A 19545-nucleotide genomic window follows, 5' to 3' on the forward strand; every position below is an offset into this window, starting at 1 on the left:
GTTCCAGCACCGAGGCTTTTGTAGAGTTCAGTACAGGTCATTGCGTCAGTATTTGAAGAAGTGTGAAAGGTAAGGTTTTCCCATGAGGGTTTACTGGAGTCTTCCTTATCTTCCTCTTCTGGAGTGAATTCATTGGGAGAATCTACAATAGTGGTAGCAGGTGACCGAGGGTCGACAGGAGCAGCTGTGAGGTGTAACAGCAGGCTGGGAGAGGTGGGAGAGTGGGTGAGGCAACTTTATCAACGTTGTCAGCGGTGGAAGTGGTTATAGAAGTTACAGGAGCAGTTGCTTGGGCAGGAGACAGGTCTGCAGGTGCAGAAAAGTTCAGGATGTTGGGAAGGATCTTGAGGATGTCTTCTGAAGGTGTGGAGTCCGGAAAATTGAAGGCAGGCATGTTCAGACTGAATAGTTCGTTAATAGTGTTGAAAGTGTCGGGGCTTGCTGCGTTTGCAAGGTGTGCATACACCATGCAGTACAGCACCTTGGAGGGAGCACCGTCGGGGAGTGGACAGAGGAAGCTGCTGGGCGATGGTGGCTGTAGATTAGAGTGTAGAGTCTTGATGGTGTCTGGTTTGGTTATTGCAGCGTATGTCGGTGAATTGGAGGCGTTTAGAACTTTTTTTCTTCAATCTGATTTCTTTCCTGAGTGGGCACTTAGCTGCAAGGGTATGATTATTACCCTTGCAGTTAAGACATGTTGGTGCTGTAGTAATGGTGCAGGATCTGAAATCTTTTCCATTCCCACATTTAGAACAAAACTTACTCTTGATGGGGGGCAGTCCTTGGTGGTGTGATTATAGGAGTAGCAGATCCAGCAGTGGGAGATTTGTGAAACGTGGTAATATGGGCGAATGTGGTAATATGAGATGGCCAGACCGTCAGAGCTTGGGCAGCCATGGAGATGTCGAGAATGTAATCTTTAGCATAGATGAGGCGTTAGGGATCTTTGAGATGCTGTCTACAGAGGCCCAGGTGTTTTGTTCCTCAAGAGATGTCTTCAGTGCTTCAGTAGAGGTGACGATATTGTCCAGTCTTTTCACAAAGACCGAACGTTTAGACTTCAAGAATGGAGACGGGGATAGAGTGAATGTGTGTTTGTAGGGTCCTGATTTGAAGAGTCGTCCATTAGTTTTAGTGCTTCCGTGTCGTCTGTGCAGACAATGAAGGAGTTTGAGAGTGGATTGCCGTAAATTTGACCTGCAGGCAGGTCCTAACGACGGTAGCTAAAGCTAACTTCGAGTAGTCTTATTGCACCATTCACAGGCTTGATTTTCACACTATTTTGACAGCATTGTGAAAAGGCCGTGACGTTTGTAGAATATAAATTCTACACCCCGGGGGGGGGGGGTCGAAGAGGCTTCTTGCGGTGTAGAGCAACTGATCGGACTGATCAAGCGGCAAGCACAGGTAAAGAGACTGGCGCTTATATAGGAGTCAGTGAATAGGGACGTAGCAGACTAGGGCATAGTCAATGGTAGGCGGGATTCCCCAGTGGAAGTAGGTCCTTCTGTTTTCTAATTATGTCCAAGAATCTGTATTGATAAAGCCACTGGATGGCGTAACGTCTACAATGAAGATAACCAGATGTTGCACTGTCTTAACTTTCATCTTGTCGGTATTTTATACCTGACTTGCACAACTTGTCAGGCACTGCAACATGGTATCTTTATTGAGGACATCTACATGACCTTCGCTACTACAGCTAGCCCATTAATTTGGGAAGGACCTAATTCCACTGGGGAATCCCGCCTACCAGTGACTGCCCTCGTCTGCTACACGTCCCTCTTCACTGACGCCTATACAAGCGCCAGTCTCCTTACCTGTGCTTGACAGTCCGATCATACAGTTGCTCTACACCGCAAGAAGCCTCTCTCCGACCCCGTCGGGGTGTAGACTTTATATTCTACAAAAGTGATATCCTTTTCACAATGCTGTCGAATCTTGTGAGAAATCAAGCCTGAATGGTGCAATAAATGACTCTTCGAAGTTAGCTTTATCTACCGTCGTTAGGACCTGCCTGCAGGTCAAATTTACGGCAATCCACTCTCCGACTCTTAATTGTCGTCTGCACAGACGACACGGAAGCACTAAAACTAATGGACGACTCTTCAATCAGGACCCTACAAACAATTCACTATCCCAGTCTCCATTATTGAAGTCGAAACGTTCGGTCTTCGTGAAAAGACTGGACAATATCGTCACCTCTACTGAAGCACTGAAGACATCTATTGAACAAAACGCCTGGGCCTCGGTAGACAGCATCTCAAAGACCCCCAACGCCTCATCTATGCTAAAGATTACATTCTCAGACATCTCCATGGCTGCCCAAGCGCTCTCTGACGGTCTGGCCATCTCATTACCACATTCACCCCAAGTCATATAGGACAAGAACGTATCACATACATCTCCCACTGCTGGACCTGCTACTCCTATAATCACACCAAGGACTGCCCCCATCAAGAAAAAGTTTTGTTCAAAAATGTGGGAATGATGGACACTATTTCAGATCCTGCACCATTACTACAGCAACATGTCTTAACTGCAAGGGTAATCATACCCTTTCAGCTAAGTGCCCACTCAGGAAAGAAATCATATTGAAGAAAACTAAAGTTCTGAAGACCTCCAATTCACCGACATGTGCTGCAATAACCAAACCACAAACAGACACCATCAAGACTCCACGCTAATCTACAGGCACCATTGCCCAGCAACTCCCTCTCTCCACTCCCCGACGGTGCTCCCTCCAAGGTGCTGTACTGCATGGTGTATGCACACCTTGCAAACGCAGCAAACCCCGGCACTTTCAACACCACTATTAACGAACTATTCAGTCTGAACAACATGCCTGCCTTCAATTTTCCGGACTCCACACCTTCAGCAGACATCAAGATCCTTCCCAACGTCATGAACTTTACTGCACCTGCAGACCTGTCTCCTGCCCAAGCAACTGCTCTTATAACTTCTGTAACCACTTCCACCGCTGACAACGTTGATCAAGTTGCCTCAGCCACCGTCTCCCACCTCTCCCAGCCTGCTGTTACACCTCACAGCTGCTCCTGTCTACCCTCAGTCACCTGCTACCACCATTGTAGATTCTCCCAGTGAATTCACTCCAGAAAAGGATGATGATAACGACGACTCCAGTAAACCCTCATGGGAAAACCTTACCTTTTACACTTCAAATACTGACACCATGACCTGTACTGAACTCTACAAAAGCCTTTGTGCTGGAACAGTCAAGTATGCATGTGAATCACCGCTTCACTTCACACTCACCCAAGTTCTTGAGTTCATCAAGCCTCTACGTTTCACCTTCAGCAACAAGGCTAAATTATACCACCTATCTAGAAGCAGCTTCAAAAAGTTCGAAAATGGCTCCATTGCTAACCTGCCTCCTCGGTACTCCTATAACTCCCATACGTGTTCTACCCTCTGATGTGACCTAGCCTGCTGCCAGCTACTCAAGATTCAAGACTTCAACTACCACAAGTTCAATGCAACAGTCCCTGCTATTCCTGTTCTCAAGTCTGCCCCACGATCGCCTTAGCTGCTGGGTTAAGCCCTGGCTGTATTTCTCTTACTAAGAACACTCCTCTCCAGAGCTATTCATCTGTCCCGTCTTCCCCGCTCATCCCATTGGGATCTTACCTAAACTTGTTTGCTTTACCTGTGCTTCAGAATCTCTACAACCACGGTGTTGTAAACACCACCTCCAAGGCTGAGGGACTGATTACCTCATCTTTTGTATATAGTTCTGTTTTCTAATTATGTCCAAGAATTTGTATTGATAAAGCCACTGGATGGCGAAACTTCTACAATAAAGATAACCAGATGTTGCACAAGTGTCTTAACTTTCATCTTGTCGGTATTGTATACCTGTCTTGCACATAGTCAGGTAGAAGGGAGGGATTGCAGTCATGTGTAGCATTTTGCCTAGAAAGGCAATGAATGGATGTCTAGAACAATTTGTATAAATTGCTGGGTAGATAGGTACTGCAAGGAACTTTCAGTCCCATTCATTGATAACTGACAAATTGTATGGTAAGCATATGTATGCAAGGGATGGGGTTCATCTCGGGGGGGGGGGGGGGGTGGAGTGGTTACATTAGCCAATTCGTTTTAGGGGGGGGGTCATTGATTACTTGTCTAGGAATTTAAACTGAGTTTCCCCACACACCCATACAGCTAATGTATTAGGCTGCAGTATTATGGTTAGGACAGCAGATATTGATGTAATTAAGACATGTGCAACATCTGGGCATCTTTATTGTAGACGTTCCGCCATCCAGTGGCTTTATCAATAAATTCTAGGACATACTTTGAAGACAGTAGGACTATATACAGAAGATGAGGTAATCAGGTTGAGGGACTGATTACCTTATCTTCTGTAGTCCTACTGTCTTCAAGGCATGTCCTAGAATTTATATTGATAAAGCCACTGGATGGCGAAAGTCTACAATAAAGATACCCAGATGTTGCACACGAGTCTTAATTTCATCTTGTCGGTATTATATACCATTCTTGCACAATAGCAGATTACTAGGATAACCCAGGGACAGGTTTTAAAAGACTGCATTTAAAATAAAGTTCCTAGTAAATGCAATGCAATTTTTCAACACTAGTGACGCTCTTTAAGGTTTGCTATACAAATAGTTTAGCTAAGATTACTTGCAAGTGCAGGTAATAGTTATTATTGCTACAACAGAATATTCTATTTGAAAAATTCCTTTTGAATGCAACAGTCAAAAACTATTCCCCACAGGATCAACAGGAAGTGGTGGAGTGGGGATGCATGTTTGATAATTTAAATTTTTATGTTGGACAAGATGTAAAATTAGAAACAGGACACTGTTTGGCTCCAGTTTTTCGAAGGTAATGAAAATTTTTGGGTGCGATATATAGCCGCCGCCGCCCTCCCCCCCTCCCAAACATTGACGGGGTGTGTGTGTGTGTGTTAGGCTGCTATAGTAAGAAATTCACAAGGAGTCTATGATGAGTGTTAATGGGAGATTTTAACCAAAATTTATTGTAACCTACAGGAAATATCAAGTCTAGCGACATACTGTTCAGAATTGCTTTTTAAAACTGCGACAGAACCAACTAGAAGGAACAATCTAGTACTGTTCTTGCCAACAAGGAATCTCTTGGTTTTAATTTAGAGGTTAATGATGAGCTAGGGGAAAGCAATCTAGTCAGTTCCAATATATAATGGAATTGTCCAGATAACTGCAATAGTGATAAAGGTCCCAGGACCGAAACGTTTTCTAATGTGTCAGTGTTTCCTTACGTGTCTTTCTAAACCAACTAGTCTATTACCAAGGTTTATACCAATAAAGTCACTGTCCCAGACTTCCGCTTGGCCGTCTTCATGGGACCGAAAAATTACCTGGATGGGCTAACCTGGTATGACCTTACTATGGGTCAGGAAGGTAGGTTTGGTTGCCAATAAGACTTATTTTAGAGCCTAGTGCTAGCTGCCCAGATTACTTGTCCCGAGTAGGGAAATTATATCTAAAAAATATTCCCAAATGGAGAGATTAAAAAGTTTGATCAAGAAGAGGCACATAGGCGTATTTGAAGAGGGAAAGCAGTTAAGAAATCAATATAATCAATTAAAAAAGAAAAGCATAAAGGGATTATGAAGCTGAAGTCGTAGGGGATTCGAAGAATAACCCAAGAGTTCTTTCAGGTATACACGTATGATTAGGAAGATAGGCTACTATTAAAGATATGTGAACTCTTCAGTACCTACTTCCTTTCAGCTTTTACTCGGGAAGATACTAGCGAAATTCCAGAAATGAATTTTGTAGAACAGGACTAAACTATGCACGATTAGGGTAACTAGCGATACAATCCTTAAAGGTTGAAACTAATCTCCAGGCCTTTATGAAATGTCTGCAATGGGGGTTTTTAAGGAATGTAAAGAACTTTGCATACCTTTGGCTAATTTCAATACATGACTACGAACTGGCATACTGCCAGACAAGTGGAAAATGACAAATTTAATTCCTATTTACAAGGCAGGGGACAGGTCCTTCGAACTATAGACCAATAAGCCTAACCTCCATAGTTACCAAGTTTATGGAATCTAATTGCCGGAGCAATTCGTAGCAATCTTTAAAAGGCAAATTCATTAATGAATATCTGCATGGTTTTACAAAGGGGTGTTCCTATCTTAGCAATTTACTTTCTTCACTTGGGTATTTGAGGAGGTAGATCATTGTATCTAATATGATAGTTATGGATTTCAGCAAGGCTTTTCATAGTTGCCCATCAGAGGCTGTTGAGAAAAAGTACACTGAATAGTGGTAAGACATGCAACAGTTAGGTATCAGTTTTGAAAAGTTTCGCCTACACAGTAGGCTTCTTCAGTAGAGTACAGATCTCCATATTGTTTCAGACGATGGAACAATACTCTTCTCCAGACTGAGGGACTGACCACCTCAAAACTTAAAGGGCGATTGATTGACTGATTACATCGTCTCCAAGTCTCTTCTGCTTCTATCAACTTTTCTGTACTCTACTGAAGAAGCCTACTGTGTAGGCGAAAAGTTTCGAAATAAAGATGCCTAACTGTTGCACATGTCTTGCCTAACAACCTGTCGGTTGTTTATACCATTTGAATGTTTACACTGAATAGTAGAAATTTTCCTGGGTAGAGGCACGGTTGACAAATAGGCAGCCGAGCGTTTGCCTAAATGGATAGAAATCAGGATAGGGGCGTGTCACAAGCTGTGTTCCACAGGGGTCAGTTTGAACATGAAAATGGTATAAAATACCGACAGGTTGTTAGACAAGACATATGCAACAGTTTGGTATCTATTTCGAAACCTTTCGCCTACACAGTAGGCTTCAGTCGAGTACAGAAAAGTTGATAGAAGCAGAAGAGACGAAGACTATGTAATCAGTCCATCACCACCCTTAAAGTTTTGAGGTGGTCAGTCCCTCGGTCTGGAGAAGCGCATTGTTCCATAGTCTGAAACACTGAGTTGAAGTGACAGGATGGAGCCTTATATAGCGTTTATAAGGCTCCATCCTGTCACTTCAACTCCATATTGTTTCAGACTATGGAACAATGCTCTTCTCCAGACCGAGGGACTGACCACCTCAAACTTTAAGGGCGATGGACTGATTACAGTCTTTCAAGTCTTCTGCTATCAACTTTTCTGTACTCTACTGAAGAAGCCTACTGTGTAGGCGAAACTTCGAAATAAAGATAGCTAACTGTTGCACGTGTGTCTTAGCTAACATGGGTCAGTGTTGGGCCCTTTGTTCACAATTTACAGAGATGAGGGAATATAGTTTAGCAAATTTACTGATGACACCAAAATAGGCCGTCCAATTCATTCTAGCAAGGAAATTAGAGCACTCCATGATTAGAATAGACTGATTCAGTCCATGTGCCTTAAGTTTCCTCTATAGTCTTTGGTGTGGAACTATCGAAAGCCTTGTGAAGTCCATATACACAGTATCATATTCATTACAATGATTACCTCCTCAAACAGTGAAAAAAGTAAATTCTTGAGACAGGAACGGCCCTTTGTGAAACCTTGTTGAGATTCATTAATCAATCTGTGCCCGTCAAGATGGCTACGAATTGCTTCAGCAATTATTAATTCCATAAATTTTTTCAACATGTAGGCAAGGCTTATTGGTCTATAGCTCGAAGCAAAGGACCTGTCACCTGCCTTATAGGCATTACATTTGCCATTTTCCACTTATCAGGCACTATGCCAGTTTGTAGTGATAGGTTAAAAAGACTAACCAAAGGTATGCCAAGTTCCTCTTAACATTCCTTTAACGCCCTTTCAAACAGTTCATCAGGGCCTGGGGACTTTTTAGGTTTTAGTTTCTTTGTCCGAGGACCATGTCACTAGTTACTGCATTCTTAACTAGTTTATCATCGTCATGTTCTACATAATCTTTCAGGAATATAGGTAGTATTTTCCTGGGTGAAAACCAGAGGAAGGTATTTAGAATTTCACACATCCTTATCACTATCAGTGATCTGACCAGAGTTACTCTAAAGTGGGCCAATCTTGTCCCTAATCTTACTTCTGTATACCTGAAAGAACCCTTTTGGGTTAGTCTTTGAATCCCTTGCGACCTTAGCCTCAATCCCTTTTTGCTTTTCTTATTCCTTCATTTCTCTAATTTAATATATTAACTGCCCATCCCCTCTTGATACGCCTATAATATATATATATATATATATATATATATATATGCCTCTTGACCAATGAGATGTTTTAATCTATTGTTCATCCATCTGGGATCATTTTTGTTAGATCTAATTTCCCTACTCTGAACAAAAGTTGTCTGGGCAGCTAGAACTACGCTCTGAAAAATAGTCCTATTGGCAACCAACCACCTACCCGACTGTCAGGACATCCCAATTTAGCCCACCCAGGTAATTTTTCTGTCCCATCAAGTCTGCCAAGGGGAAAATCTGGGACATTTTATTGCAGTTATCAGAGTAATTCCACGATATATTGAAATTAAGCGATTTGGGATCACTTCAAGCTCATCATTAACCTCAAGATTAGCGAATCTTCGTTGGTTCTTGCCAAGTCAAGCAGATTGTTTCGTCTAGTTGGTTCTGTCAACCTGTTCGAAAAGGCAATCCTGAACCGTATCAAGAAAGTCACTAGTCGAGTTTTCCCGTCATTGTTCCAATCAATTTGTCTCAAGTTAAAATTTTCCATTATCACAACATTTTCATATATAGATTTCTTATGAATTTCGTCCCATAACAGCTTACTGCACTCCCTATCAAGGCAGATGGAGTTTAAAAGTAAAAAAACTAAACTTTAAGGAGATTGAAAATTACCATTATGGAAGCATAGTTATACAAGAGATTTGTTTTAGAGGTAATAATCAAAGTACCAAATCACTTGTGCAAGCAAGCTCGACAGGAGTGCAGGAACCATTTAAAGAGTTTGCATGCTGAAGGATAATAGAAGTCTAGTCATTGCTCCCCCCCCCACTCCCAGATCAACTATAAGGTCCGGATTACCCCATTAAAATACTAAACTTTAATATTTCTACATGTAAAAGGCATATATAGTCCTAGCCGACATCAGTCACATACTATACGAAGTTTCTTTCTGCAGAGCACTTCGGGTAAATTAGGTCAATTTTGTCCCACAGTCCAGGTACCTATTTTACCGATGGGTGAACACTAGACTGGTGTAAAGTAAACACTTTCTACCCTTGCCGGGAATCGAACCCCAGACATTGAGTTAACTCTGCCACGGGCCTGGAGGCAAGTTTGTACCTTTCCAAGAAGGAAAAGGAAAAAAAAACTAACCTACCTGACCAAACCTTGAAGGATATCGTCCAAAGGGTAAAGGTTACCATTAACATCAAGGGGTTTCCCGACAGTGATGTGGTCAGCAGAAAGCGTGTTTATCCTCAGACCTCCCTGTACCAGCGTCTTTGTCCCACTAATGAGACGGTTGGTGCCCGAGGCAGGCACAGCGTCTGACGATACAGAATTAAGACACGAGATTGAGAATTAACATTAAGGAATGGCAGTCTTAACACTTTTTGAATACTTTTGCTAGTTTCCTAGTGCATTCCCACCCAATGTTTGCTTACCATCTAATTTAGCGTGAAGGCTCGATAGACTGGTATTCAGCGTATCCAAGACCCTGTCGTAGTATCCAAGTCTATTCATGTGGTCCCGATACCCCTGATAAATTACTTGCCCATCAGAAGTCACTTGTTCCAACCTAATTGTGTCAGCATTCAGCTCACCCGTGTCCAAAGTCTGTCAGGAGAAAGTTGTGAAAACTAGTTTTAAAATCTTCACTATCACTACAGGATTTTCCAAAAATTGTGTAGGGATTCTAAACTTTGTAGATCTATCGGTGGCTGGACTTTTCTTCATAAGCTCAGGCACCTTTTATTTGCAATGAAGTGTGGAATGCGGCATTAAGCAGTTTCTGACATTTAAGCCATCACGAGGCATTCAAGTTGCCTGGGAACTTCATCCCCCATTTAAAGTGATTAAAATCCAATTTATCCTGTTACGAAAAGAAAATTTTGAAAGTAAACTACCTAGTTCCGTTGACAAATTAACTTATTCCGTTAAGATGCAGCAGCCATTTATTAAAATGTTTGAACACTTCAGAAGAAAAGGCTTTGTCAAGGTGTGCGCGTTCACAATGCTAAAAGTTTAAACTTAAAAGGTAGAGTGTTAGCTTGAGCACTTCACTAGTACATGGAAGATGTAAACCAAAATTAGCTACGAACCTTTCACAGTAATCTGAAAATTTTTTGTACATGTTAAGTTCACCTGGAGAGGGGGTCAACCGTGGGGGGTCAACGCCCCCGCGGCCTGGTCAGAGACCAGGCCTCGTGGTGGATCAGGATGTGATCAACCAGGCTGTTACTGTTGGCCAAACTCAGACGTACGAACCACCCCGGCTGGTCAAGTAATGACTGGGTGCCTGTCCAGAGCCTTCTTAAACATGGATCCATTGGTAATCCACCTTATGTATGTTAGGCTATTTAAGTCTTTGCTATGTAGAATAAAGAATATTAACGCTACATACTCCTAATCACAAAAGCTGTATTAAAATACGGAACTAATGCACTAAATTTTCTACTATGCAAGTTCACCCTTACCTCATTGACTAAAATACCATTGACGATGGTTATGTCTGCATTTATAGTGTTATGCCCATCTATGGTGTGGCTCAGTCTCTCCTGGGCGAGCACAATCACATTAGATTGCCGCTGAAATTCAACCTATACAAAGGAAATGGGGTTAAGTTTAGTAACCGTAAATTATTACTAACAAATTTGCTCAGTTTCAACTTAAAACTAAGTTAAATTTATAGTTTCCCCACCACTATTAAAAAAAATAAAACTTGCCTCAAGACTGTTCATCATGTTCTGCAGCTCCTGCGTCTGTACAATTACAGGGTCAGGAAGGTCCTCGAGCACAGCCTTCACCTCCAGTCTGACTAGGCCTAGGCCTGTTGGCACGACCACCTGTCAAAGTGCATTTCCAGCTAAGAATAGATTAAGATTTTTTTTCTTATGGTAATTTAGCTGTGCCTACCCGTCTTCCCAAATCCAAATAACTGAACAATGCCCGACTGACCATCGGTACTTCCACACAGAAATAGAGGTTCCCTCCCCTCTATTATAAAAAATTACTTTCTTTACACTAGATAAAGGAAAGTGTATATGCACATGTGCAAACTTTAAATGCGCGGCCTCATTTATGTAATGCAGCCTAGCTTTGTCCTATAGTCAATGGGTATTTTAGGATAGGTAGTTTCATAATTAAGCTGGGTTATTTTCAATTTCAGGATACTGACGCTGCTCTACAGTTGTGTAGAAGTGTCAATGTCTTCCTTTACATCCAAATATTTTGGGTGGTTCCCCCTTTCCAGCTCTGATTGAAAATTAATATTTATGTATAGAATAGTCTTGACAAAATATTTAGGGATAGGCAGTTAATGTATTTCAAAGTATCAGTAGCCCCAAATTTTGGAGCGAAGCTCCAGTGTCAAATTTTAATTTAGTCATAGGATAGGTCCCGTACATGACACGGGAAACCACACATGATAGGGTAGTCAATTTAGGTTTTTTTTTTTTATCCCCGTACAAGTATACGTTACGAGAAACTTGAAATTTGCTATTAAGCAACTTACCAGGTTTGAGTCCAGTTTCATGTCAGCGTGGGCGTACACACTATACCAGTCAGAGATAGATACTTCCAAATCCTTCACATAACTCTGCAAAATTATGACTTAGTATGTACCTTTAAGCTTTCATCATTCAGTTTGTAGGTTATACATCTTTAGTACAAGTAAGAATATCAGAAGGAACAAAATTGCCACCTAGAGATGTTAAGATTACCATCTGAACCATCTGAGTGTCATTCCAGACGTAGGCGAGAATCTTCTTTGCCTCTCCAGTGAGCAGTACAGCCTTACCCCTCCACGATGGGATCTATAGGGAGAACGTGCCCTCAGCGAGGTTCAGGTTTACATTATTTTTGACACTTCCATTAACTTTTTTCTAACAAGCACTTTAGAATTTACAGCTTTGTTTACACATTCCACAGGAAGAAAAAAAAACTAAAAGTCAACCAGTTTCAATATTCTAAATTTAGTGATACTACTGCCACCTGCAAAGGATACCCATTATTTCTTCCTGCTAGAGGATATGATCCACGACATTTCATTACTCAAATTGTAGGCCATTTTAAATACAAGGGCTATTAATGCTTTATGAAGGCAGTGTAGAAATTAGTAAGAATACACCTATTGATTAGCAGCTTCATCAAGTTTCATATCTTACAGACAATGGCACGATGGCTCTGAAGAACGAGATTCCGTGGCTGGGCGAGAGGTCCTGGACACCATGGTAGAGCATGCCAGAGTGAAGGTAAAGGCGAGCCGCTTTACGTGTCACCACCACCAGGTAGTTCTCAAACCCCATGCAGAAGCTCTGCCAGTAGACTATGGATGTACCCAGGCTTAGTGTCTGCAAGTTCCTCGCCCGATATTCGTGCCACTGGTTGGCCTGAAAGTGCAAAAGTAGTTCAGAGTTTTGGTGAAGTGCAAAGTTTGCTACCACCTAATTCAATGTTGCTTTCAGTGTATATATAAACACTACTCATGAACTTTAAGTAGCCGTTTGACTAGTCCTTAGAAAGTTTTAGTGCTTCCCAGTAAAGTGTCCTAGTAATGTTAAATTGATACCTACTCCATTCCCCCCCCCCCCCATTTAAAATTCAGGCTTGTCGAATTTATATTATATATATATATATATATATATATATATATATATATATATATATATATATATATATAAAGTGGGCACTATGGGAGTAACAAACTATACCGAGCCTTTGAAGACTCGCCTGTTTGGGACCGTAGGGAGAGGAAATTTGCGGATACCTGGTTAGAACCATATCAGGGATTAGAATATAGACAAATACTGTGTTAAGAAATTATTCAAATTGAGAAGTAAAACTTTGTATAAAATTAAGTGTTATAATTCTATTTTTTCTGCACAACTTTCTTTAACCAAGACTTAACACAAGCGATTCATATTCATGGAGGAAGCGCTAAGCCCATAGGGAGTATTAGAACGCCATGGGAGTAGTTATAAAAGATAAGAGTATAGCTCCAGTTACTTTGGAAGAGAATATCAAGCTATCTCCTCGTGTATATTCAACACGAGTACTGCCCCGATATTTATGCAGCACCATGGTTTGTTAGGAAATAATTAAAATTTTCATTCTGAACTCTTCAGTTTTTTGTTTTTAGTTAAAATTTGGAGAATCTAAAAATTGGTTTACTAAATGAAATTTATAAATGCTAAAATTGACTAAGCTTGTTAACCAGGACGTTGATCAGGTACTCTCGAGACTAAGGGACAACGAGCAAATACGTACTGACCTTCAGTTCGTAAATTAGCAGTTCTGCGTCACTTAGAACTGCCAGCATGACTCTTCCTCCGCTCTGCCATGCTCTCATCTCGCTCCCAACGGCGTGCCACACTTCAGACAACCTGGAAATACAAGTCAGGTTTTGACAAATTTAATAAAGCTAGATTTTACCACTATTCTTACCGCTTTAAGTAGAGGCTTCCCTATGGAATAAAACTAAAAGCTCTTAATTCTTACTCTGTGCTTTAAATTCAAAGTAAACCAACAGCTTTTAAAATTGCTATAATTAAGTGAAGGCTAAGTATCAGTAGGGAGCGGCTTCAGAAATTGTAAAAAAACTGCGGGGGGGGGGGGGGCTTAACCGTTTATTATAATCAAAGGGAAGCGCTAAACCCGTAGGATTATACAGCGGGTGTGGGGCGACTATTCAGGCTTAGTTCAGGGAACTGGAGCACAGATCCAATTAAAGATCAAGAGCCCTTCACCAGCATCAAGGAACCTCCCTCTAGGGGCAAGATGGTCGGAAAAAAAGGGGGGGGGGAGGGGAACTAGACTATTTGGAGGCCTATGAATTAGCGAGGGCTTCAGCCTCCACCAAGAGCTGCCCTTTAACTTTCAGAACTGCACAAGCAACCACTCACCCGCTGGCAATCCCTGTAGCGTCGATGTTTATGCCGTGGAACTGCTGGCTGTTCTCCCCTGCTCTGAAAGTAATTAAAAACCGATCCTTCTTTATGATGCCGTGGAAATCTTTGAAAGTCTCTCCGTAACCCAGGTGTGTGACGGGGGTGGCGAAGATGATCGTGCCTAGACCGCTCTCCGAGTGCATTGTCTGGGCACTGTCCTCATCCTGAAGGGAAAATTTGTTAAACAGAAGTGCAACAACTTAAGTTTTGTCTAAATCCTTAGCATCTTGGCACATTCAAACTAAGTTTATGGAGGGAGAATGTATAGAAACATCTCTCAATCACTTACAATTTTATAAAAAGTGACTGTTGTGCCTCTGGCAGCTACAAGGACTCTCTGCAAGCCTTCCTCAGGATTGTAGTAGTTCAGATAGTACTGAAATCCTACGGCAGCATCCAATTCTAGCTTCTTCGGTCCTGGAAGGAAGGTTATCAGTATAAATAAGCAGAGGTGCTTGTTGAGCTAGGGTAGGTGGCTTCGAGGTTGCGTTGAGAGAAGTGTGCCAAGTTCTATATTACTTTGTACACATTGAACTCATTAGGACAGTACGGAAAAGGAAAAGTTTCTTTAAATTCCCTCAGACTTTAGGAATATTAAGCTTCAGCTACGAAAGGTATCTTCAACCAAATAAGTATGGAAATTGGTATCGCAACTTAAGCATTTTAATTATAGGATACTTAGATTCCAGTAATCTCGCTTGCAATATTTCCTAAATATTTATACCATAGAAAGTTAAAAACTAAGCTATTTTACATGGAGGATAGAGTAAAGAAACTCTTTAGACTGATCGGAGAAGGATGTTGGGCACTGTAGGTAGGAGATATCCCTAGGGGAGGAGACAAGGAAGGTGTAGAATTCGCGGGCAACAGCGAAGGGCGAGAACCAGAACACACTCTTCTCTCCATGCATAGTCAAGAGACTACTGGGGAAGTTAGAGTGAAGCAGACAACTTACTATGTGAATCACAAGTTTGGTAGTAGTCTTTGTCACACGGCACACAGGTGTCGCTCGCTGACCCACACCTGCACGCACCCTCCTCGCAGCAAGCACAATCCTTTAAAAAATTACCAAAAATAAAATTTCTTCAAATTCATATTAAAAGTCTTAGGTCTTCAAAATCTTAAAGCTAGTATTTAGGACTAGTCATACCTCCCAGTCACCTCACAAAAACAGTTTTCTGCGTTTGACATTAAACTACCTTCACCTGCCTTTGAGTGGTCGTGGTCACAGGGACATCCCACCAGAGACTTCGTCCATCTGTTCCTCACTTTGACAGTCTCCAGCCGGCCATCCTTTATTACATGCCCGAGGTGTGCTTCACACTAAAAAAAAATTACTTTCAGGTTAAACAATTTAGAACGGCAGCTTTCTCAACTTAAAGGGGCGGGAAGAGAAGAGCGAAAATGTTAACCATAAGCAGTAACAGCCTAGGGAAACTAGTAAACTAGTTCCTTAGCCGACTAAAGAGCCGACCCTTCGAGGAGACTAAATGGCAAATTAAATAACCACGAATTAAAGACTTACTGATTTAGTTTCATGAACCCTATTTCCTTCCCTGGTAGTCTGAGGGTTCTGAAGACTTATACCTACCTGGTATATGGCAGAGATGTTCCAGAGGTCAAGTGGAAAGACTTTGATGATTTTTACATTGCCCAAACGATCTTTCACGTCTATGTCAGTGATTGTCAGTTCTGAGGGGAAGGGGGGGTTCTATTAAGTATTTATTAAGTATTTAAGTATTTATAAGATCATGGCACAAGGGCCACACAGCGCTGCTTAAGTTTAAAGAAAAATTCCAATGTTAAATTATAAACTGGGAAAAATTTAGTTGGCAACACTAAAAGGATATTTTCTCCCCACAGCAGTTAGTACATTACTTGCTGTCCTGAATGTTAATGTTGCAGTTTTGGTGAACACTAGTGACAAGAGCGAAGTAATATGCAGATTGTTCATAAAACGCACTAATTAAACTAGTTTAAAAGCTTTTGCCCATGTTAAAAAGTTTGAAAAGTGACAAGTTTAGCTTCTCAACAGCATTACTGCCATCAACAAACTCCACTACAGCTAGCGCTGGTTCAAGCTATATCTGTACTTACTCTCCCTATTCCCGATCTCAACATCAAAGGTGTAAGAGTGCCAGTAGGATGGGATGCCGAGATGCCGGGAGATGCCCTTCGTAGCCAGCTGCGGAGAGATGGTGGTCCTCTTGTCCCGTCGGTAGCGGTGCAGGTTCTCTAAGTTAGTCTCGTGATCCCTCAACTGAGTCTCGTAGCTCTTTACTATGTCATTTTTCAGATCTTGAAGGCGGGCCTCCAGCAGAGAGTCCAGCTGTGAAGGAGAAGAGGCTGAGAATATACAGGAGAGGAGCAACTCCTAGACGGCAGTTTTCACTAGTACACTTTTTATAATCAAGGGGGAGGGGGAAATTAAACCCGTGGGGTTATACAGCGCTTGTGGGGATGGGGATGTGCAAGGCAATCGGGCTTAATTCAGAGAACGGGAGTAGATCCAATTCTAGATCAAGAGCCCTCACCAGCGTCAAGGAACCTTAAGGGGGAAAAAAAAGCCCATAGCCCGTATGGGTTACAGCACTTGGGGGGGGGGGGAAATATGTCATTGGATGCAAGGGAGCTTAAACCTAGTTTTCGATTAAAAGCCTTTTACCGGCATATAGGCAAGTATGTAAGCGAGGAAGACAAAGGGGGGAGGGGGTTCAGATTTAGATTCCTCGGCGAGACAACTATACCGTTAATTTAAGAGCTCCTCGGCGGCATCAAGGGTTGGGGAGGGGGTATGCGAGGACTACGATAACTATCGATGAAAGTTAAAGACTTGGCAGTCGCAACCGTATTGAAGACAAAAGCATTAGTGCTTCTGAAATTTAAGACTGCTTAGAGATGCACTTAGTGCATCTAAGTAGTCTAAAATTAAAGTAGACTCAGATTTGTGGCCGATAATCAGCAAGAGGGACAGTCTACCTGAGCAATACTTACACCCTCTAACATCTAAGTGGGGATGAAATTTGTCACTAGAAACAAAGGAATTTAGAGCTCTGGCCTACCTCTAATCAAGTCTGATTAAGTTCCGTCCCGGTTCTGCACGCTCACAACAAAGGTACTTCTGCACAGTACACTAGTTACATAACTAATTAGTTCTAATTATAAAAATGCATACTACCTACCTTTCGCCTACTGTGTAGGCGAAACGTTTCGGAATAGAGTTGTCTAACTGTTGCACATGTGTCTTACCTAACAACCTGTCGGTATTGTATACCATTTTGATGTTCATCTTGTCGGACACTGCGACACATGGCATCTTGGTACAGAAAACACCTTGGACAAGGTTTTCAAGTGAGAAGTGTTGGATCTGAGAGGGACATGACCTCTCAGTGGTTACATTCTCACTACTACTACTATGCACCTCTCCTTCCGACAGTATTTAAGTCTCCGCACTGTCGCTTGATCTTCAGATAGTTCCTGACTATGGAACTGAACTTCTCCAGGTCGAGGGACTGAACCTCAAATTCTACGACTACAAGGGTGATGGACTGATTACATCGTCTTCACATCTCTACTGTTCCTGCCTATTTTCTGCATTCGACTGAAGAAGCCTACTGTGTAGGCGAAACGTTTCGGAATAAAGTTGTCTAACTGTTGCATATGTGTCTTACCTAACTACCTACCTTATCCGTAGGAAGATTTTTCAGGAAAATCTCCGATGGTCGAAGTTCTTTCTTGGGCAGCGCCCACGCCACCACGGCCAGCCACAGCGTCAGGAAAGCTGACGCCTTCATCACCTGAGGATATAGTACAGTAATGCTTTCACAGGAATATTAGTGTTATAGCCATGAAAGTGGAAGAGCTTTACCAAGTGTTACAAACTACCTTCGCTAAGTAAAATCTTAGAATATGGGAAAGGTAAACAACGAGGCTATAGAAGTCGAGATAAAAAAAAATTACAAAATTAAGTTATCCATGATCACTCCATATCCACCAACAAATCCAAATCCACGAACAGTACACGTCGTTCCTATCCAGGACCTCCTCCCCAAATTGCATCCTGCCAAGGAACCATTATGCAAAACCCAACAGTATTAAAACTAGGCTTAGAGTACTAAATCAGAAATTTTTCGTATTTGCCAGCTATTAGATTCTCCCCCCCCCCCACTTTAAGAAAAAAAAATCTCAACAGCTGACAAATCAATTCAATTCAGTCTTGCCATACGAAGGTTAGCCAAATAATCGCGTTCAGCCGAATCCCTGTTGATAAACGTAAATCAATAGATTAACACTACGAGAAGTCCCTGCCATCTACCTTCCCATAAATCAAGACCTGAATAGCGTCAACGACAGCTGTTCCTTACCTCCGTTAAACACCGGAAACTTTAGAAGTAACGATGATTTAGTTCTGCCCCAGAAACCCCGCAGTGAGTTAGGTCCACCTACTCAGACTCAAGGTGGAGTAGTATGGTGAGCTGATTGATGTCAATCGCTCGTGAGGTTCGCTTAAAACATTTGAGTGATAAAGTAAGGAAAGTAAGTCAAGAGAGCCATCTGTGTATCAGAATTTTCACCAACGCCAGAGTCTTCCGGGTGCTGTCATCTATTATCAATATTAATAACCCATTTCCGGAAACAGAAAACCGAGAGGTGTGATGGGAAACGCAAGTGTTGCAAATATAATTAAATTTTTTTCCATATTAATTTCTAATTTAATAACAATGAAATAAAAAACCCGTTTGTCGCATCAGTTCTTTTCGGAAAATGAGGGTAACGCTCTCGCCATATAAATAATAAAAAAATAAGTTTTAAATTGTAAACGAGAAAGAGTTCTATAATATTTTGAAAGCGGTTTGTTAAACAGTTTTGTTAAATTTTTGGACAAGTTGGAAAATGAGATGGTTCTTTCCATTATAAATAACATTTTTGTTGACACACACACACACGCATGCGTGTGTACACACACGTGTGTGCACACACACACACATACACACACACACACATCATCATCAGGAGGAGAGTGGTGGAGCACCTGGAGCGGAACATTATAAACGGCAACCAGCACGAATTCATGGAAGGCAAATCCTGTGTCATAAACCTACTGGAGTTTTATGACAAGGTAACTGAAGTAAGAAACGAGAGGGAGGGGTGGGTTGATTGCATTTTCTTGGACTGCAAGAAGGCCTTTGGCACAGTTACTCACAAGAGATTAGTACAGAAGCCAGGGGAACAGGCACGTATAACAGGAAGGGCACTGCAATGGATCAGAGAATACCTAACAGGGAGGCAACAGCGAGTCATGGTCCGTGACGAGGTATCACAGTGGGCGCCAGTGACGAGCGGGGTCCCACAGGGGTCAGTCCTGGGACCAGTGCTATTCTTGGTATATGTGAACGACATGACGGAAGCGATAGACTCAGAAGTGTCCCTGTCTGCAGATGA

The 19545-nt window shown here is 41.9% G+C and overlaps 1 protein-coding gene across 1 annotated transcript in view; it reads right to left on the bottom strand.

Moving 5' to 3' along the window:
* Positions 1-18593, bottom strand: part of LOC128689005 (uncharacterized) — a 37113-nt gene extending 18520 nt beyond the window's left edge. The window contains exons 1-16 of the mRNA XM_070087227.1: positions 18468-18593; positions 17787-17900; positions 16201-16432; positions 15695-15795; positions 15313-15426; positions 15059-15158; positions 14393-14520; positions 14059-14267; positions 13428-13539; positions 12322-12546; positions 11878-11970; positions 11670-11753; positions 10882-11001; positions 10633-10755; positions 9601-9772; positions 9315-9483 (exon numbers count right to left, since the gene is read on the bottom strand). Coding sequence (XP_069943328.1) covers positions 9315-9483; positions 9601-9772; positions 10633-10755; positions 10882-11001; positions 11670-11753; positions 11878-11970; positions 12322-12546; positions 13428-13539; positions 14059-14267; positions 14393-14520; positions 15059-15158; positions 15313-15426; positions 15695-15795; positions 16201-16432; positions 17787-17897 — 2093 coding nt within the window. The 5' untranslated portion in view covers positions 17898-17900; positions 18468-18593. The remainder of the gene's footprint in view (positions 1-9314; positions 9484-9600; positions 9773-10632; positions 10756-10881; positions 11002-11669; positions 11754-11877; positions 11971-12321; positions 12547-13427; positions 13540-14058; positions 14268-14392; positions 14521-15058; positions 15159-15312; positions 15427-15694; positions 15796-16200; positions 16433-17786; positions 17901-18467) is intronic.
* Between the last annotated feature and the right edge of the window lie 952 nt (positions 18594-19545).

This window comes from Cherax quadricarinatus, chromosome 21 (genome assembly GCF_038502225.1).
Source record: "Cherax quadricarinatus isolate ZL_2023a chromosome 21, ASM3850222v1, whole genome shotgun sequence".
In the NCBI taxonomy this organism is placed as follows: Eukaryota; Metazoa; Arthropoda; class Malacostraca; order Decapoda; family Parastacidae; genus Cherax; species Cherax quadricarinatus.